Here is a 16,722-nt window from a genome sequence, read left to right as displayed (position 1 = left end):
CGCACACACACACCCTTTGAAAGAAAATAACATTGTTGGCTTACTTTATTCCAACTGAGGTGTTTGTTTGAAGCCATTTCATTTGCAGTGCTGGCACCTGACCCCTTCTGGTGTGTCAGCACAGGCAGTCACACTAAAGCCTCTGGCGATCTGCACACTACAGTGTGAGGTATTAGTGCGCACCTCAGCAACATGCACCTCAATGTCACTGCTGCAAAAAACTATCCTAGGGGAAACTCTGCTCTCTACTCCATAAGGTCACACTGCTTTGTATGTGTTCGTACCGGGGGCTAAGTAATCGCCTTTTATTGGTATGTCCTCCCAATGAGGCTGTTCTCTACTCCATAAGGTCACACTGCTTTGTACTGTATGTGTGCGTACGTACCAGGGGCTTAGTAACTAATCGCCTTTTATTGGGTCTGTCCTCCCAATGAGGCTGTTATACTGTAGTGTCTGGCATTAAAGCAGAGCACTAGAGGGTGTCTAATGGAGTTTGAGACATATATTTATTTAAAACAGCGTTATCGCAAGCTTTGTGGCAGGGTCCATTAACATAGGTCTGCTGCCGGCCAAACCCAGTGTGTTTCGAAGAAGTTACAGCCAACTTTGACTTCATTTCGTTAAGGTTGCAGGACAATTTCCACCAGCAGAGGTAGACCTTATTTTAAAGCAACATTTAAAGCCACTGGCAGAAGCACAGCTGTACTTCATGGTTCGAGCCACTCTCTATTCAGAGAAGCCTACGGCTTGTCTTACCATGTGTTGATGAAGACTGGGCTGTCGCTGCTGTGTGTAGGCAGGGTCCGTGGGCGCTGTGTGATGTCTGATGAAGAACTTGTACTCTTTGGCAGTTTACTTGTCTTTCCTCTTATCCCCCTGCAGCTCCCATCACCCTAAATCATGGGAGCTTCTTAATGCATGGAGGAGAGATGAGGACACTGAGGCCTTTCATGGCCGTTTGGAAATGACGATTAAGTCCATTGAAGATTAGGTGCATTAGAACCGAACCCACCAAAAAAGCGGCTGCACATACGCTGTATTGCGCGTGCAGCTTTGTGCATGACATACAATGTATTTATATGAGAATGCACGCGGAAAAGCTTTTTTTGTTTTCCTTTCAGAGCGGAAGAAAAATCTTGAGCAGAGCGAGAACGGCTTCTTTCATTAACATGGAGTGGAAGAGAAGCAGCGTCTGTGTGCTTATGCTTGCGCGCCTGGTGGGTTTTGTGCATTAGAGTTCAACAAGCTTCACTTCAGCTTCCTTTCATGATTGATTCTGTTTTTATCAATCCATTAGAGCACAGGCTGCAGCATGGCAGCCTTCCAAACATGGACATCAACATCCCATCTCAGGACACGTGGAAGGTCAATGGGACAGGAGAGGGAATGGAGAAACATTTAATGCTCTGTTAAAATATGGAGACACATTGCTATTTCAATATACCATTAGAGATGTAACGATGCGCTTGGGTGGCGCAGTGGTAAAGTGTCTGCCCACCACCGTTCAAATCCACTGCGGTGCAACCGGCTTTGTCGAGCGTCTATACGAACACAATTGGCCCGTGTTCAGGGGAGATAAGCCAGGAGGGAGGGTGATATTTGTCACTGCACGTACTCCTACGGGCTGGGGCGGCACCTGTCAGCAGAGACTGTTGGGCGGGAGGAGTAGGATGGGGGCTCTACGTCCTTCCGGTGGGGGCTCCTCACTGGCAGGTGAGTCAGAAGAATACAGCAGCAGTGACAACACACAAATGTGTGTGGGGAGGAAATAATTGCCGTAAAAAGAGATGTAACGATGCATCGCAAGATGGATAATTATTGATACAGATATATCACATGTTTTTAAGTGCATAATCTAGTTTTGAATTTGCTTGTTCACCGCACCCCTCCTTTGTTTTGGCATGCGACACCGTTGTATTACGGATTATAAATTAGGCATAAGGTAAATTGTAAACGCAGCAGTGCACTGTGTACAGTTTAGATTATTGGTCAGTTAATAAATGCTGCTACTGTTAGAGATGATTCTGATCTGGTGGAGTGGCATCACGTCCACCCACAGACTCAGAGGGAGCCCTGTAATCGGCTCAGACCCACAGGGCAAACAATGCAGTATTGTTTTGGGGTGATGCTTCCTGGGAATCAGTGTTATAACATATTTCTGAAATGACCATCTCATTTTGTTTAAAGAATTGTGAGAAAATCATGTTGTGTGAATCCAGTATTGTGAATCATATTTGAGTCGTGAGTGGAGTTCCTGGGAATCAGCGTTATAACATATTTCTGAAATTACCATCTCATTTTGTTTAAAGAATTGTGAGAAAATCATGTTGTGTGTGAATCCAGTATTGTGAATCATATTTGAATCGTGAGTTGAGTGAGTCGTTGCATCCCGACCTAATTGACTAACAGGACGTGGCCACCAGGCGTCAGGACTTCGGTACTCTATATTATCTAAGATTTATACAGTATAACCACTTGAACCCTAAATATGTCATTGTGATGCATTGTATGCTTGCAGGTCGCCTATCTTTGCCAAATGTACATTTTTGCTGAATGTTCACCTGCTATGTCATGCCAGAATAGGGATGCTAAGGTTCATGTTGTTAATATTTAACATTGTTTATTAATGTTTTACTCCTATTCTAAATTCGATATGAGATGCAAAGTATTGTCTCTCTGTGTTTAGTAATGAATCATTGCCCTCATTTTGCCGTGAGGACCCACTGCATAATTCAATTATCTACATTGCCCTGGCCATTGCTATAGCCTATCTCACTGATCCTGAGTGCTTCTGAAATTAAAAACAAGAACAACAACAACACTGATAAAGTAAATTACTGTGTGTGTGTGTGTGTGTGTGTGTGTGTGTGTGTGTGTGTGTGTGTGTGTGTGTGGGTTTATCCAAAAGACAATTTGATAGAACCAAATCAGAAGAGAGGTCTAACCTGACACAGCTGCTAGAACCAAACCGTTACTAAACGACACAAAGACGTTCACTCACGACACAACACACTACTACGAATAGATTGTCTCTGTACACTTTGACTATAATTATGTATACTTAGCCAAGTGCACCATTTACATGTATAGTAGTCAATACTGTTAATATACTGTTATAAATTGTTTATAAGTGTTATAAAGTGTGTTTCTGCAGGTAAACACCACCACACTACTCCAGTGTCTGATGACTGCTGGTATAGAGGGAAACGCTGGGTAAAAAATAAAAACAATTGTTATGTTAAAGTTGTACAATGCAGAATCACAAATAACGGTAATAACCGTCACTGCATACAATTTCCGTAGTCCTCGATTACCCAGAATTCCATTCGTTTTCACCGGAAGCCGGAAGCGTTTCAAAAAGCGATCTTTTAATTGTTTTATACTATCTACGGATCGTTTCTCTTAGCCAGTGGAGCATTAGTTACCATGAGCTGTGCTTTCTTTTTCTGTTCTTTTTCGATCTTCCAATCCTACATTCTCTTAAAATCAGCGTGAGGTTCCTTTTTGTTATTAGCGCGGTAGTTCCTGGCCAAACAGGAAACCGTTGCGGTGTTCCTGGCCGACGTCATGACGTCGGCCACGACGTCATGACGTTGGCCAGGAACGTCATTTTCCCGGGAAAGTCCACGTTCAATAGAAAATATATAAATAAAAGGCTTCCGGGGGTGAAATTCATGGAGTGGGTGTTGTGAAACTTTTGCCACTCACAAAAGATATACAATTTAACTTTAGTTTTGTTGAAAACGTTACCTAGTATGCCTTTAAGTAAACACAGGGTGATGCAAAAGTAGTGACTAACAGCCGATTTATAAGCAACAGGAAAACATGTTCAATAGCAATGTCTTATTTATAGGTATAGGCTATTTTAAATCTGCACACTATGCCTTCATTTAACCACATGGACCATTTTCGCCACCCTGGTGGCGAAAATGGCTTTCTTACAAGCTCAAGATCAGTGAAAAACGTGACAAAGGGAGCGTGATGTCACCCATTGATTTCTACAGACCCGTTTTGAAGCCTCTAGTTCTAGTAGAGGACCTGGCTAAGATATGTATGCACTTAATTTAGGAGAGAATATCTCAACTGTTTTAGGCTAATATGACCCCAGGGAACAACTTAGGAACTATGAAAATGTCTATATCCGGGGCGAAATACCCGAAAATGACCACGGCCTTTTTAAAATGACCACACTTCCAACATGGCGCTATCTTCTAAACCGTTGGAGCTACAGATTTTCTGAGGTGCTCAAAATGTTCAGAATACTCATGTTTGAAACCCGTGCCCGAGCCAGCAACCCTACAGGTCATCATAGTGGCCAAATCCAATATGGCCGCCACTTGAAAAAGGTTTTGTCTATAACTTTTGAACCAGATGAGCTATGAATGCAAACTTGGTGTCTAAATCATGTTTTTTGACAATTAGAAACATGTTGGAATGCTTATCTTTATGACTGGATGTGGCTGGACCTTTATTTTGCATATTTCAAAGATGGCGACTATCTGACAATTAGTTTTACTTCCCTTAATCTTCTTCATTTTTGCAAACTTGGTGTCTATTTTATACTTTTTGAACATTAAAAACACATTAGAATGCTCATATTATTGATTGAAGCCATCTAGAGCACTCTGATTTGCTTATTACAAATATGGCCTATATCAAAAATGTTATGTAACATAAAGTTTCATCCAGAGTGTAGAGTTGTTGGAATGAGTTCAGATCAAACTGAAGAAAAGAAACAACCTGTGTACAGATGTTGAAACAATAGAATATGAGTTGAACCCAAATTATACAGCAACAGCCAGTACAGTATATGCAGAGCAATGCTCAGTATACATTTAATGATATCATACTAGTCAAAGGTGTATAGAATTATAACAATATTATGTTTAAATTAGAATCACAGATTTTCTTTGTTCTAATCATACAACTTCTATATCGAGGATATCCAACGGACTCCAGCTTCGCATAATTTGCTTTATGTCCACTACATGACTTTTGAAGCCACGGTGGAGGAGGATGTCTTAGTCAAGGAGTCCCAATACCAGCCCAACGTACTAAAATCGGGGATGTAATGGCCTTTTGACATGCTGAATGTATGTGTCAGTTCTGCTGCTGTTGTAACACCAAGACAATTATGTACAATGTACAATAATACATATTATTCAAATTCTATACATCCTATGATAGGATTACATTTATGCTGTGCATTGTTGCACATAATGTACTAGCTGTATAATTAGGAATGAATTGTACTCTAAATCATTCTATTGTTTCAATAAAATTACATCTGTAAGATACATTGGTTGTTTCATAACATAGTGGCCATATATGTGATATGCACATTAGAGTCCTCTAGATAGATTAAATCATTAAGCATTCCAACATGTTTCTAATGGTCAAAAAACATGATTTAGACACCAAGTTTGCATTTGTAGCTCATCTGGTTCAAACATAGCCAAAACCTTTTTCAGGTGGCGGCCATATTGGATTTGGCCACTATGATGATCCCGAAGGTTGCTGGCTCGGGCACCCTTGCTACATCATCAGAGCATGCCCTGGGTTATATCTGGGACACATTTGGTGCTTTTAGATTGATTCACGCAAAAATATGATTTTGCCACCGGAGGAGGGGAATCAGTGCTAGTTGCTGGGCCATTAATGAGAACTACAGTGTTTTCAATACTTCCGCTTCATTTTCAAGAGCGAAACCTTGCCGCCTGGTCTAGACTCATATTGGAGGCGACTGTCTCATCCTTATCTGTTCTGCGAAGCATTACATGAAATGCAGCTTGTTTTGCTTTTGGATAATTATTAGTGGATGTTTTGCCATGAAAGTCAGCAGGGCAGAAGAGACAACACATTTTCCTTCTATTACAATTTGTGCAAACGTTTCATTGAGTTTACCAACAAAATGTAGATGAGATTAAATCGCAGAGAGAGAGAGAGAGAGAGAGAGAGAGAGAGATTTGTATAATATATACTTTTGTTTAACAGACTTCCGTAAAGTGGTCTTGTATTACTTTTTCTTTTCTTTTTTACGTTGTGGCACTTGAAAGCCATCTTGAAAAGGGTCTGTCTTTGTGTCTGTCTGCCTATCTGTATGTGTCTAATCTTTAGGCTACTAGACTATAAATATCATACATTCTTTAAAAGATTACATAGCTGCTGCAATGCTGTATACCTTTATCTTTATGCTTCTCTCCTCTTCTTCTTTACTATTTTTCCTGGCACCTGATAGCTTAGAACTTGTTTTTTTCTTATCCATTTAGTACTGAGGTCACGGTGTGTTATTTGATAGATCCTCCTCCCCCTTCCTCAGGCTTCCAGTGGGGATACACAAGGTCAACCTACAACTTTCTAATACAAGCTGTTTAACTTACATTGTTGAACATACAATGTAATACAATTAGTGTGTGTGCATGTGGATTGAAAATATGGCAACCCCTGTTGGATAGGTGGTCGGTCTCCTGTGACGGAGCCCGTGCTCGAGGTGGCCCCTCAAGTGTTTGAGAACAGTGTGGGTTGAGCTTTCTCTGTGCCTTGTTTGTATATCACAAGCTGTCATGTCATCTACTTTGATACTCTTTTGGCTGAGTTTTTTCATTTTATTTTTTATTTTTCTTAGTTTTTTTTTCTTTTTGTCTTTTTATTTTCTCCTTTTCCACTTTTTGCCCTCTTTCCTGTACTTTTTAATACATTGCCAATTACAATCTTGTGAGGGCCGGGTGGGGGGGTTTGTGTTTGTCTTGTGCGTTTGTTTGTTTGTTTCACAGAAAATTTGAAGAGTCCTCTGTCATTGTTTATTCTCCTGTAAAACTGAAATCTTCAATAAAAATTATGTGAAAATGAAGTAAAACAGAGAGGGAGAGAAACAGACACTTTAAAGCGCTATATGTGGAGGATTGTGATGCTCAAGGCCCAGTAGGAGCTGGTGCAGCACTCAAGGAGAAGGTACCCTCAGCAGCAGTTACTTTTGATAAATGGCAGTCATTGAGAAAGGAGAAAGCCCATAAGGACAGATAAACTACGTGCAGAGACAAATGAAGACTACATTCCTTCACTTCTAACAACCACAGCGGGCTCCATCAGACCAACAATAGCCTCAGCCACAGACTGATAACAATTGTCAATGACCCCTTGAATCTGGGTCCAAAGACATCTCGACCCTTATCTGCTATCATTTGTCCCAGTGCATCACTGTTTGATGCGCTTCACTGATAGGCTTGAGCCCGGGAAGAGAGCCCTGATTGGACCCATTCAAACTTGGATTATGTTGCAATTTGCCATCTTTTGAGTCCAAGGCGTGATAACATCACCAATCAGGTTAGGTGGGCTTTGATTGACTGTAGTTGAAAAGGTACGACCTCCCTGTCTATATGGCTCCTTTTTGTTTCAAGTTGTTTGTGTTGCGGGTCATTTGTCACTGCCATGGCCAACTGAGGTTCATTGATCAAAATTGTTTATATAGAACTTATGAAGTAAATAAAGATACTGGTGCATTTTGAAACTTTATTCACTCTAGTTTTCTTTCTGTGACTGTTACACAAAATGTCCATTTCAATCTGAATGATCATTCCATAGTAAGTGCACGCATAAGTGCACATATTGACGCCCATATCCTAAGAGGGAACAAATCAATTGTTTTTCTATCCCTGCACATTTCTCCTCCCATTTATGTATAGTGAAATGAAACATATTTGATTCGATATCTAGCTGTCCGTATGTACGTCCGTCTATCCGTCTGGTCCGTCAAATCTACAGTATGTATCTAATCTATATGATATATCTAAAGTAATTCCTGCATGTTCCTTGAATTTCGTAGAATCAGGCAACAGGTTTTCAGCCCAGATTAGTTTTGTTGGTAGAACACCACTCCTCTCTTACAGAAGACGGATGCCATGAATCTATTACCACTGGACCTCTGTCTCCTCCATCTACTTAGTTTTTCTCTCTACAAAAATAATGATTCCATTATCATTGTCATGTGCCTTTGTAGCATTTTGGCTGCCTCTGGAGAAGATTGACATGCCTTAGGCTTCTGTGAATAGTCATCTAATTCATCTGAGAGGTTTCCTGGAATTTCCTAGTGTCTGCTCTTTAAACACAGTGCTGTGAAATGATCTGTGAGAAGGTAAAGTGTGACAGTGACACCACTGAGATTTCAGGTCTTTTATATTCCATTTGGAGATGGCAGTCAAATCCATTTGTCTGAACATGAATACATTTCTCTCAGTACCACACAAACTGAACCTGATGTCAACTAAAAAGCAGCTTCATACAGAATGAAAGAAGCAGATTTACTGTTTGACCTGTAGCATGCATTATTAGTCTGATGCCGAAGATGTTTCACCATTTTCATAAAACCTTTGCATCATTGGTTTTGATATATATTTTCAAATTCCCTTTTCACAAATATTGACCCTTTAACACTGAAGGGTTAAAGGCTAATGTTTCCAAGAGCAGCACTTGTAATCATTAATATTTTGTTCATCTGAAGGGACATTGACCAGATAAAGCATTTATATCTATAATGCATTATACTGTATATCCCTTCATAATCCATTTCAACATATGCACAATGCATTATGAGGTTGCATTAATGTCTATGTGATATCCCTGCTTTATTGAGATAGAACGGTGAAGTAAGGCAGGATTTTACGGGCAGGGAGGATAGTTGCCATGCAACCCCAGCCCTTCGCCTGGGTAAACCCACAATGTTGAACTTGTGGTCTGTGCATTAATGACTTGAGTCAGCAATATATTTATTCAATAAAAATGGACAATTATAAAAGCGGTCCTCTTCCATTATACAGTACCTGATGTGATATTATGATGGTGGAATTATTCCAACTCTTAGTGTATTCATTATTATTCTCATGCTGTTGAGAGAGAGCTGGAAGGTCAGTTATAGAAGTGTTTCAGTGTTGAGTTTTTCTGGCCTCTTGGTGATTGGCTCTTTTTCTGGAACTAAACCTTGAAATCCCGGATGCTTTAACAACACAGCTACCTGCTGTTCAGAATTGCACACTATACAAACATGGACATGAATGTCAGATATCGGGATACATGTAAGGTTGGGGTTTGAAAGCATACTGTGTGCATTTAACATTTCTATCCAAAGTAATGAGGAGTGTGAAAGAGAGGTGAAGAAGAGAGTGCAGGCAGGGTGGAACAGGAGGAAAGTGTCAGGAGTGATTGGTGACAGGGAAGGGTACCAGCCAGTAGCGGAGCGTCCGGGTAGCCTAGGCGGCCGCCTACGGGCCCGCGACCCCGGGGGGCCCGGGCTGTTAGATCACATGGACCTTTTATTTTATTAGAATTAGACGCACTTTGCGTGCTCTGCCTCACCCTAAAACCTCACGCCTCACCCGTGCTCCGCCTAACCCTAAAACTAAAGTAAAGTAACTAAAAAACGGGGAAAAAAGGTTTTCCCAAAGTTTGCCTGCGCAGGGGGGAGGGGCCTGATCATTGTGCTGTGCCTACTGGCCCGGCTTTGTCCCGCCACTGGTACCAGCAAGTGAGAGTAGTATATGTTGTGACTTGTTAGTGTCCGTTTGTTGTCCGTCTGTGAGCAGCTAATCTAAATACAATACAACATTTTTTTTCTCTTGGATTCCTTGGATCATTATGGAACTCCCCAAATAAGCCAAACCCATTTCCAGTTTTCAGCATGTTGCGTTTTCTTTGCAAAACACAGTTTTTGCTACTCCTCCTACCGAGTTTGTCCAAACCTCACCCAAATTGGTACACATTATCTCTGTAGTTATGTGATCAAGATGTATCTGTCCGATTTTTCGGATTCTATTCTTATTTACTACGATTGGCTTTCAAAGTTTGCCTGAGGGGCCTGTTTTGCACGGCATGCTACAAGCACTGCTGGACCGATTGGTGGGAAACTTTGCACGCCCACTCACAGTAGGCCAAGGAAGAAACTCCACCATGATTTTTGCAAAACACAATTGTTGTTACTACTCCTACAGATTCTGTCCAAACCTCACGCAAATCGGTATACATTATCTCTGTAGTCTTGTGATCAAGACATATCTGTCACATTTCTCATATTCCATTCTGATTGGCATCCAAAGTTTGTGGGGGTGGTTTGCAAAATTCCACACATCATGAATTCGGCGCCCGATTGCTGGGAAACTTTGCACGCACATTCCCACTAAGCCAAGGAAGAACCTCCATCCCAAGCTTTTTCAAATATCCTCATGGTGGTGCTACAACAGCCCACTTCACGTTTGGGCCTATAACTGTTGAACCGTATAGGTCATACAATCAACATCTTTTTTTCCCCCTGGATTCCTTGGATCATGACGCTTGTGCCAGGTTACATTTTCTGCCATTTTCTTCAAAACACTTTCTGCTACTACTCCTACAGAATTTGTCCAAACCTCACACAAATTGGTACACATTATCTCTGGGGTCATGTGATCAAGATGCATATGTCATATTTCACAGCTTCCATTCCAATTGGCTGACCTCCATTAATTGCGGGCCCTGGGTAGGCAACCCGGCCTGGCGGAGACCTGTGCTGAGAGGAGCACACTTGTCTAGTTCAATATTCATTTGATTTGAATACATTTGATTTCAGGTTGTCCATGTAGGAGGTCAGGCAGAGGAAGGTCATCAGAGTTGTGTTCCAGGCTTCCAGGTCAAACGCTACCAGGTGGAGTACAGAGGACCTGTAAACAAGAACCAGACACTCTTACAAGGTGAGTCCTACACCCTGAACACTACTGTCTGAGCACCCTGAACACTATACTATCTGATCACCCTGAACACTATACTGTCTGAACACCCTGAACCCTATACTGTCTGAACACCCTGAACACTATACTGTCTGATCACCCTGAACACTATACTGTCTGAATACTCTGAACACTATACTGTCTGAACACTCTGAACACTATACTGTCTGATCACCCTGAACACTATACTGTCTGAACACTCTGAACACTATACTGTCCCTGAACACTACTGTCTGAATACCCTGAACACTATACTGTCTCTGAACACTACTGTCTGAATACCCTGAACACTATACTGTCTCTGAACACTACTGTCTCTGAACACTACTGTCTTTAACATGGAACACTACTGTCTTTAACACTGAACACTGCCGTTGCTGAACTTCTTGAACAGTACTTGAGTCAAAGTATATATACACCTGGTCAAATATTACTCAACAGCTTATGCCGGATTTCCACTGGCATGGCTCCCCACCACCCCACCCGACACCCGCCTACTTGTGGCACCGTTTCCACTACAAGGAATTGGGCTGAGTAGTGTCAAAGTGGTATGAAATAAGTGCCTAAAAAGTACCCACTCCTGGGTAGGTCCGAGCTAGGCTAAGCGGGGCCAAAGCAGTGACGTATAACGCTGCTGCTACTGATTGGTCGGAGAATCCATTCCTTACAGCTGTCTGTCAACACAACAACTTGAGACAGATTTGAGTTTGCGAGTCGCGGCTGCTATCAATGCCTGTTTGTTTTTATATTTGTATTTTTGTACCTGTGAGGACGTGTTTAGTCGCTGATGTTAGAAATGCGGGTCGATTAGGCAGAATTGAGTTTGCCAGTCCTGCAGTTGAGATTCCACGAAGCACCAAGAACATCGTCGCAAGCCATAAACTACGGCCACCTGTTTTGTTTTATATAGGTATTTTGGATCTTCTCAGTGAGATGTCTCCTGTGTGTAACTGCTGGTGTATAATGGGTGAAAGCAAGGCTCACTCCACCGTGTTTGCTCTGGCAGTGTACAGATATACAGAACCAAATGGACCCAGCCGTTCCTTAAACTCACACATAAATAATATAGCACAGTGCAGTAGGGGGGAAACTCAAGTTTTGTAGACAACGATTGTTCTTGTCTAGTTCGTGGACTTAGGTTTATTGACTTTTATTGTGTTTCTTGCTGTGTGGTGTCGTGTAGTGTTGTGTAGTGTCGTGTTGTGTCGTGCTAAAGCTGCAGTCGAAATCCAGCATAAGTGAAAGTTGCTCCGTTAAATTTGTTCTTTAGTTAACGTACATGCTTTTAAAAAAGTACTTAAAGTATTCAAAGGTCAAATTAAAAAGTGCATTTTCTTTTTCACATCAGTGCATCGCTGTATTGACATTTTGACATTCCCCAAAAAGATTTTCCAGAAATGTCCCCAAAATATATATTTTTTTGAAAATAGCAGATGCATAAGCTCACAACGTGTCACAATGTGACGTGTACATGTCATATACTCCATACAAATACTCAAGTAAAGTACAGATACTCAAAACATACTGTAAGTACAATATTCATGTAAATGTACTTTATTACTCTCCACAGTGCTGCACGGCCAGGTGTGTGTAGGCTCTGTGGAGCAGATACAGTAGATGATGACATCATCCTCAACAATGTTTGCCTGCTATGGAGGCTCAAGAGAACGGCTGCTAGAACGCTCCTTAAGCACCCTGGGGTTGGTGTTGTCAATATAGACATAACGTACAGTATATTAAAGCATAAAGCATAATATGCTGAGTGTGACTGTACTTTAACTCTGACTGTTAACATTCATGTGTATTTGTGTGTGTCTGTGCGAGTACGTGTGCTTGCATGCATGTGCGTGTGTAAGCATTCTGTATCTGTATGAGCAGGGTACAGTAAATGTAATTGTGGCTGAAGGCAGACAAAATAATTTTCATTAGCATGAATAAGTCAATATGTTTCCGTTATGACTTCAGGCAATTTTGATGAAGGTTACCTTAATGTTGAACCTGCATAAATAGTGTGTCTGAGCATGACTCATAGAGGCAAGTTAAAGTATATTTGTTTAGTACATTTTATACACAAGGGCAATTCAATGTGCCCTAATAATGCATAAAAAGGCTTTCAAAGACATAAAGGTCACTTAAAAGCATAAAGCACAGAAGAGAAAGATAAAGATAAGCCAGAAACGGGTGTAAGCTGAATTTTGTTGTTGTTGTTGCTTGATTTTAAATTAATCATCCTTTCTGTTTGTTCCAAGCATACAGATAATGACTAAATATCTCAATTTGATTTTTGTTTGTGTGTTTGTTTTTACTTCTGGGAGTTAGTAAACCATTGGATGATTTGAAGATGATCACTTCCAGAGAATCGATTATACGGTTCTCTGGAAGCCAGTGCAAATATCTGATAATTGTTGAAATGTGTTCAGCTTTCTTAGTTCTAGTTAGATCTATAGCAACTGCATTCTGAATGAGCTGTCTGATAGGCTTTTAGAAGGGACCTGCGAGAAGAACATTACAGTAATCTAACCTGCTCGAGATAAAAGCATGTAGCACAATGTTCTTCTTTGGACATGAATTCTCTAATTATTTCTAGATTTTTGAGATGCTCATAGGTTGACATTGTCATTGATGTGGCTATTCAACTTTTGACCCGATAACAATTGAACCTATTATGAACTGTGCCAGGGGAGCCCAACCCAGTTTTTCAGTCTGTTTAGTATGGTCAGATTTGAACACGGCACTAAGATCCAGTAACACCAGGATGGAAGCTTTGCCCGAGTCAGTGTTTAGACACAAGTATTTTAGAACCTTAATAAGGGCAGTCTCAGTGTGGTGACGAGCGTGAACTAGTGATTGGAACGTATAAAAGTTGTTGGAGAAGACAGCTTTTTCAGTGATTTAACTTGAAGGGATGAAGAGTAGATTTGATATAGGTGTGTTACTATACACAGTAGACACCTCTAGGTTAGACCCTTTCAATAAAGGCTTAATAACTGCAGCGAGGCCTGGTGACACATGCAGATTTATGTAAATACTGCCAGTCTCATGCAGTCTACCATGGAGCTCCCTGTGGAATTTCTAGCAGCGGGGCCCTGTTGGCGTAGACCTGAGTTCAAGGACAAGTGGCTGCCTGTGAGAAACAAATGCATGCCTCATTCCATCTCTGTTTTGACACCACTCTTTACTTTTATTCCACCATCTCGGTCATTACTGATAGATGGTGGAATAAGAGTTAATTATTAATAATTTATGTCATAAATGAAAAATAAAAAGCTGATGCCCCTGTCTGACCAAAAACTTACAGATCAGACCAAATCACAATTATTTGAGATAATCACAATTATTTGAGGAAAATCCTCATAATAATCATCATGTTGACAAATGTTAATCTTCTATCTTTTATTGCAGATCTAAAAGCTCACAAGCTTGTAGATCGGCTATTTCCACTATTTAAAAAAAACCTTACATATGTCAGTCAGTTATTTGTAAATGTAAGCTATTTGTCATATCATCTACCCTGTGCAATTTTTGTTTACGAAGCCTAAAAGCCTACATATTTCTTTAATTTTTTTTTATAGGTTCCAATGTTCAAAGCCAAAAACACCAATTAAATCGTTAATCACAATTATTTGTATGACAATTAATCGTTAAATTTCATGATCTTGACAGCCCTACTTACAGATGAATAACTGATGTCATAAATGAAAATAAAAAGCAGATGCCTCTGTCAGACCAACATTACCAGATAGCAGTTGACCTTAGGTTGACCTTCATCAGAGAAACCTGTTGGCCAGGGCTTCTTTATGAAAAACACGAAGAGAACATGGGAAGTACTTAACCCTCAAGCTTTTTCAGTGACATCAATATTCTTATTGAGTACACCTGCCATTTTGTTCACTTTGGGACTCATTTCATTCACATTTCATTGCCACATTGGCATCGGTCATGACAGAGGGAGACATGCAGGTGGCAGGAGTGACCTAGGAAGACGCAGAGAACAGTAGTAGATGGAAACAGATGATCCGCTGTGGCGGCCCCGATGGGAACTAGCCGAAAGAAGAAGAAGATTGTTCATGACAGCGTGGGGGTGTTCCTTTATTGTCTATGGCTGGTTTGAAATGTTACACTCCGTACAAATTTGTATTAGATACCTCAATTCACAACAATGAATTTAAACACATTTTGGAAATCATGCTTTAAAATGCATTCAAAGTGCATCTTACCTCTTCCCTGGCAGTTTCTCGCCTGCGTTCTCTCTAACTTTATTATTGAGCCAATTTAAAAGTACTTGAATTCAGATACAGTCTGATGGTCTCAGATGAATTTGACAAATGGAACAACGGTCTGCAATCTGTTTTACTTTCACTTCTTACTCGCTGCTGCAGGTTCAGCTTAAAGATTTGCATGATGTAGTGTTTTATCCTTCCAACACTTGGTAGTAGCAATTGTGCTGGCACATAAAGTATATGCACGCACGCACGCACGCACGCACGCACGCACGCACGCACAATTGTCTCAATTCACAATTTCTCTCTCTATCTCTTTCTCTCAATGTTTTAAGTTGTATTTGTTAATTTTATTAAGTATTAGGTTGCTGATTTATTTCCTAGCAGGGATTCTGTTTACCTCTTCAGGTACGTGTGTGTTTGTAATAATAATAATTTAAAAAAAAATCATAAAAACAATAATACATCAGACTTATATAGCGCTTTTCAAAATAAACAACTTTATTAGGAGCGAAAAAGTTAAAAGACTAAAAACATTACTTGGTCCATGCAAGACATTGCTGTCATTATGGTACCAACAATATGAATAATCAACAATCCCATCCACCCTCTACCAAACCAGCCTACTGTGGGTCACTTGCATATTGTGAAAAGTAATGATTTAATAACAGATTTGTGTGGTGATTTGGCAGTCCGTGGTGGAATGTTTATGTGTGTGTTATAACATTCATAATAAAATTCCCATGTATTTCAGATCCATAGCTATAGCCCAGTTTTACTGTGACTTGAGAACAGATGAGGCTCACACACTGTTGCTCTACTTTCTAATTTTGGTTCTCTGTCCCCACGTACACTCCTGTCATCCAGGTCCTATGTGTGGACTGGTGTGTGTGTCTGTGTGTGCGGTCTGTTCTCTGTGCATGGCAGGGTTCATAGTGGGATCATGTCACTCTCAGGTCTGTAATGGTGTTTTATTAATCTCCTCCTACAAACTCAAATACTGAGACCTGCAGCTCCTTTTATACTGTAGTTTTAATTGGACTATAAATCAACACGTGCTTTTTGACAAATTACTGTAATTTCAGGAAAGGCCAGTATCTGTGTGTGTGTGTGTGTGTGTGTGTGTGTGTGTGTGTGTGTGCGCAATCTGCGCATGTGTGTGTGCATATGCACATGCGTGTGTGTATATTGCCATGTACTGTAGCTGATGATGTGAATGGAGCAGCACGTTACTCTCTAGTGCACCAGACTACATGAGTAGATCCACCTGAATTTGGGTCAGCCTGCCACTGGAGGCTGCTAAGATAACAGAGAGAGAGAGGGGAGAGAGAGAGAGAGAGAGAGTGTGAAGTGACGTAACATCCATTTCTTTCATCCATGATAAAATAACATGTTTAGAAAAATATACAGTAAGAGAAAGTAATGACATTACATAAAGTGACGCTTCCAGATCCAAGAAGCTTGCGTCACACATTTGTTTCACAGCTGAGGAACGTGGTTACTCAATACCGCCCCCATCTGGCAGAGTCAGGTTAGACATTACTATCTCATGTCTTAATCTAAATAAAATTACATATAAAGTACAGTACGAGCAGTGTCTGCAGTACTTATTACTACTCTGGGAATATGAGGTCATCAGTTGTGTGTGTGTGTGTGTAGCTATTTTATACTACTGTATGTACTAAAGGCACTCGGGTGGTGCGAAGTTTCACCACAGAGGTGGGTTTGAATCCACCGTGGTGCATCTGGCT

General features: G+C 40.7%; 1 protein-coding gene across 1 annotated transcript in view; it reads left to right on the top strand.

Annotated features, from left to right (window-relative positions):
- Positions 1–8,679: 8,679 nt before the first annotated feature.
- Positions 8,680–16,722, top strand: part of LOC308092245 (cadherin-13-like) — a gene marked incomplete at its 5' end in the record, with an annotated part of 141,355 nt that continues 133,312 nt past the window's right edge. Inside the window, 2 exons of the mRNA XM_080438090.1 lie at positions 8,680–8,703; positions 10,595–10,715. Coding sequence (XP_080294216.1) covers positions 8,680–8,703; positions 10,595–10,715 — 145 coding nt within the window. The remainder of the gene's footprint in view (positions 8,704–10,594; positions 10,716–16,722) is intronic.

This window comes from Gymnoscopelus braueri (assembly GCF_963280865.1).
Source record: "Gymnoscopelus braueri genome assembly, chromosome: 9".
Classification (NCBI taxonomy): Eukaryota; Metazoa; Chordata; class Actinopteri; order Myctophiformes; family Myctophidae; genus Gymnoscopelus; species Gymnoscopelus braueri.
The sequence above is the reverse complement of the archived record's forward strand: the minus strand, read 5'-3'. Positions and strand labels throughout refer to the sequence as shown.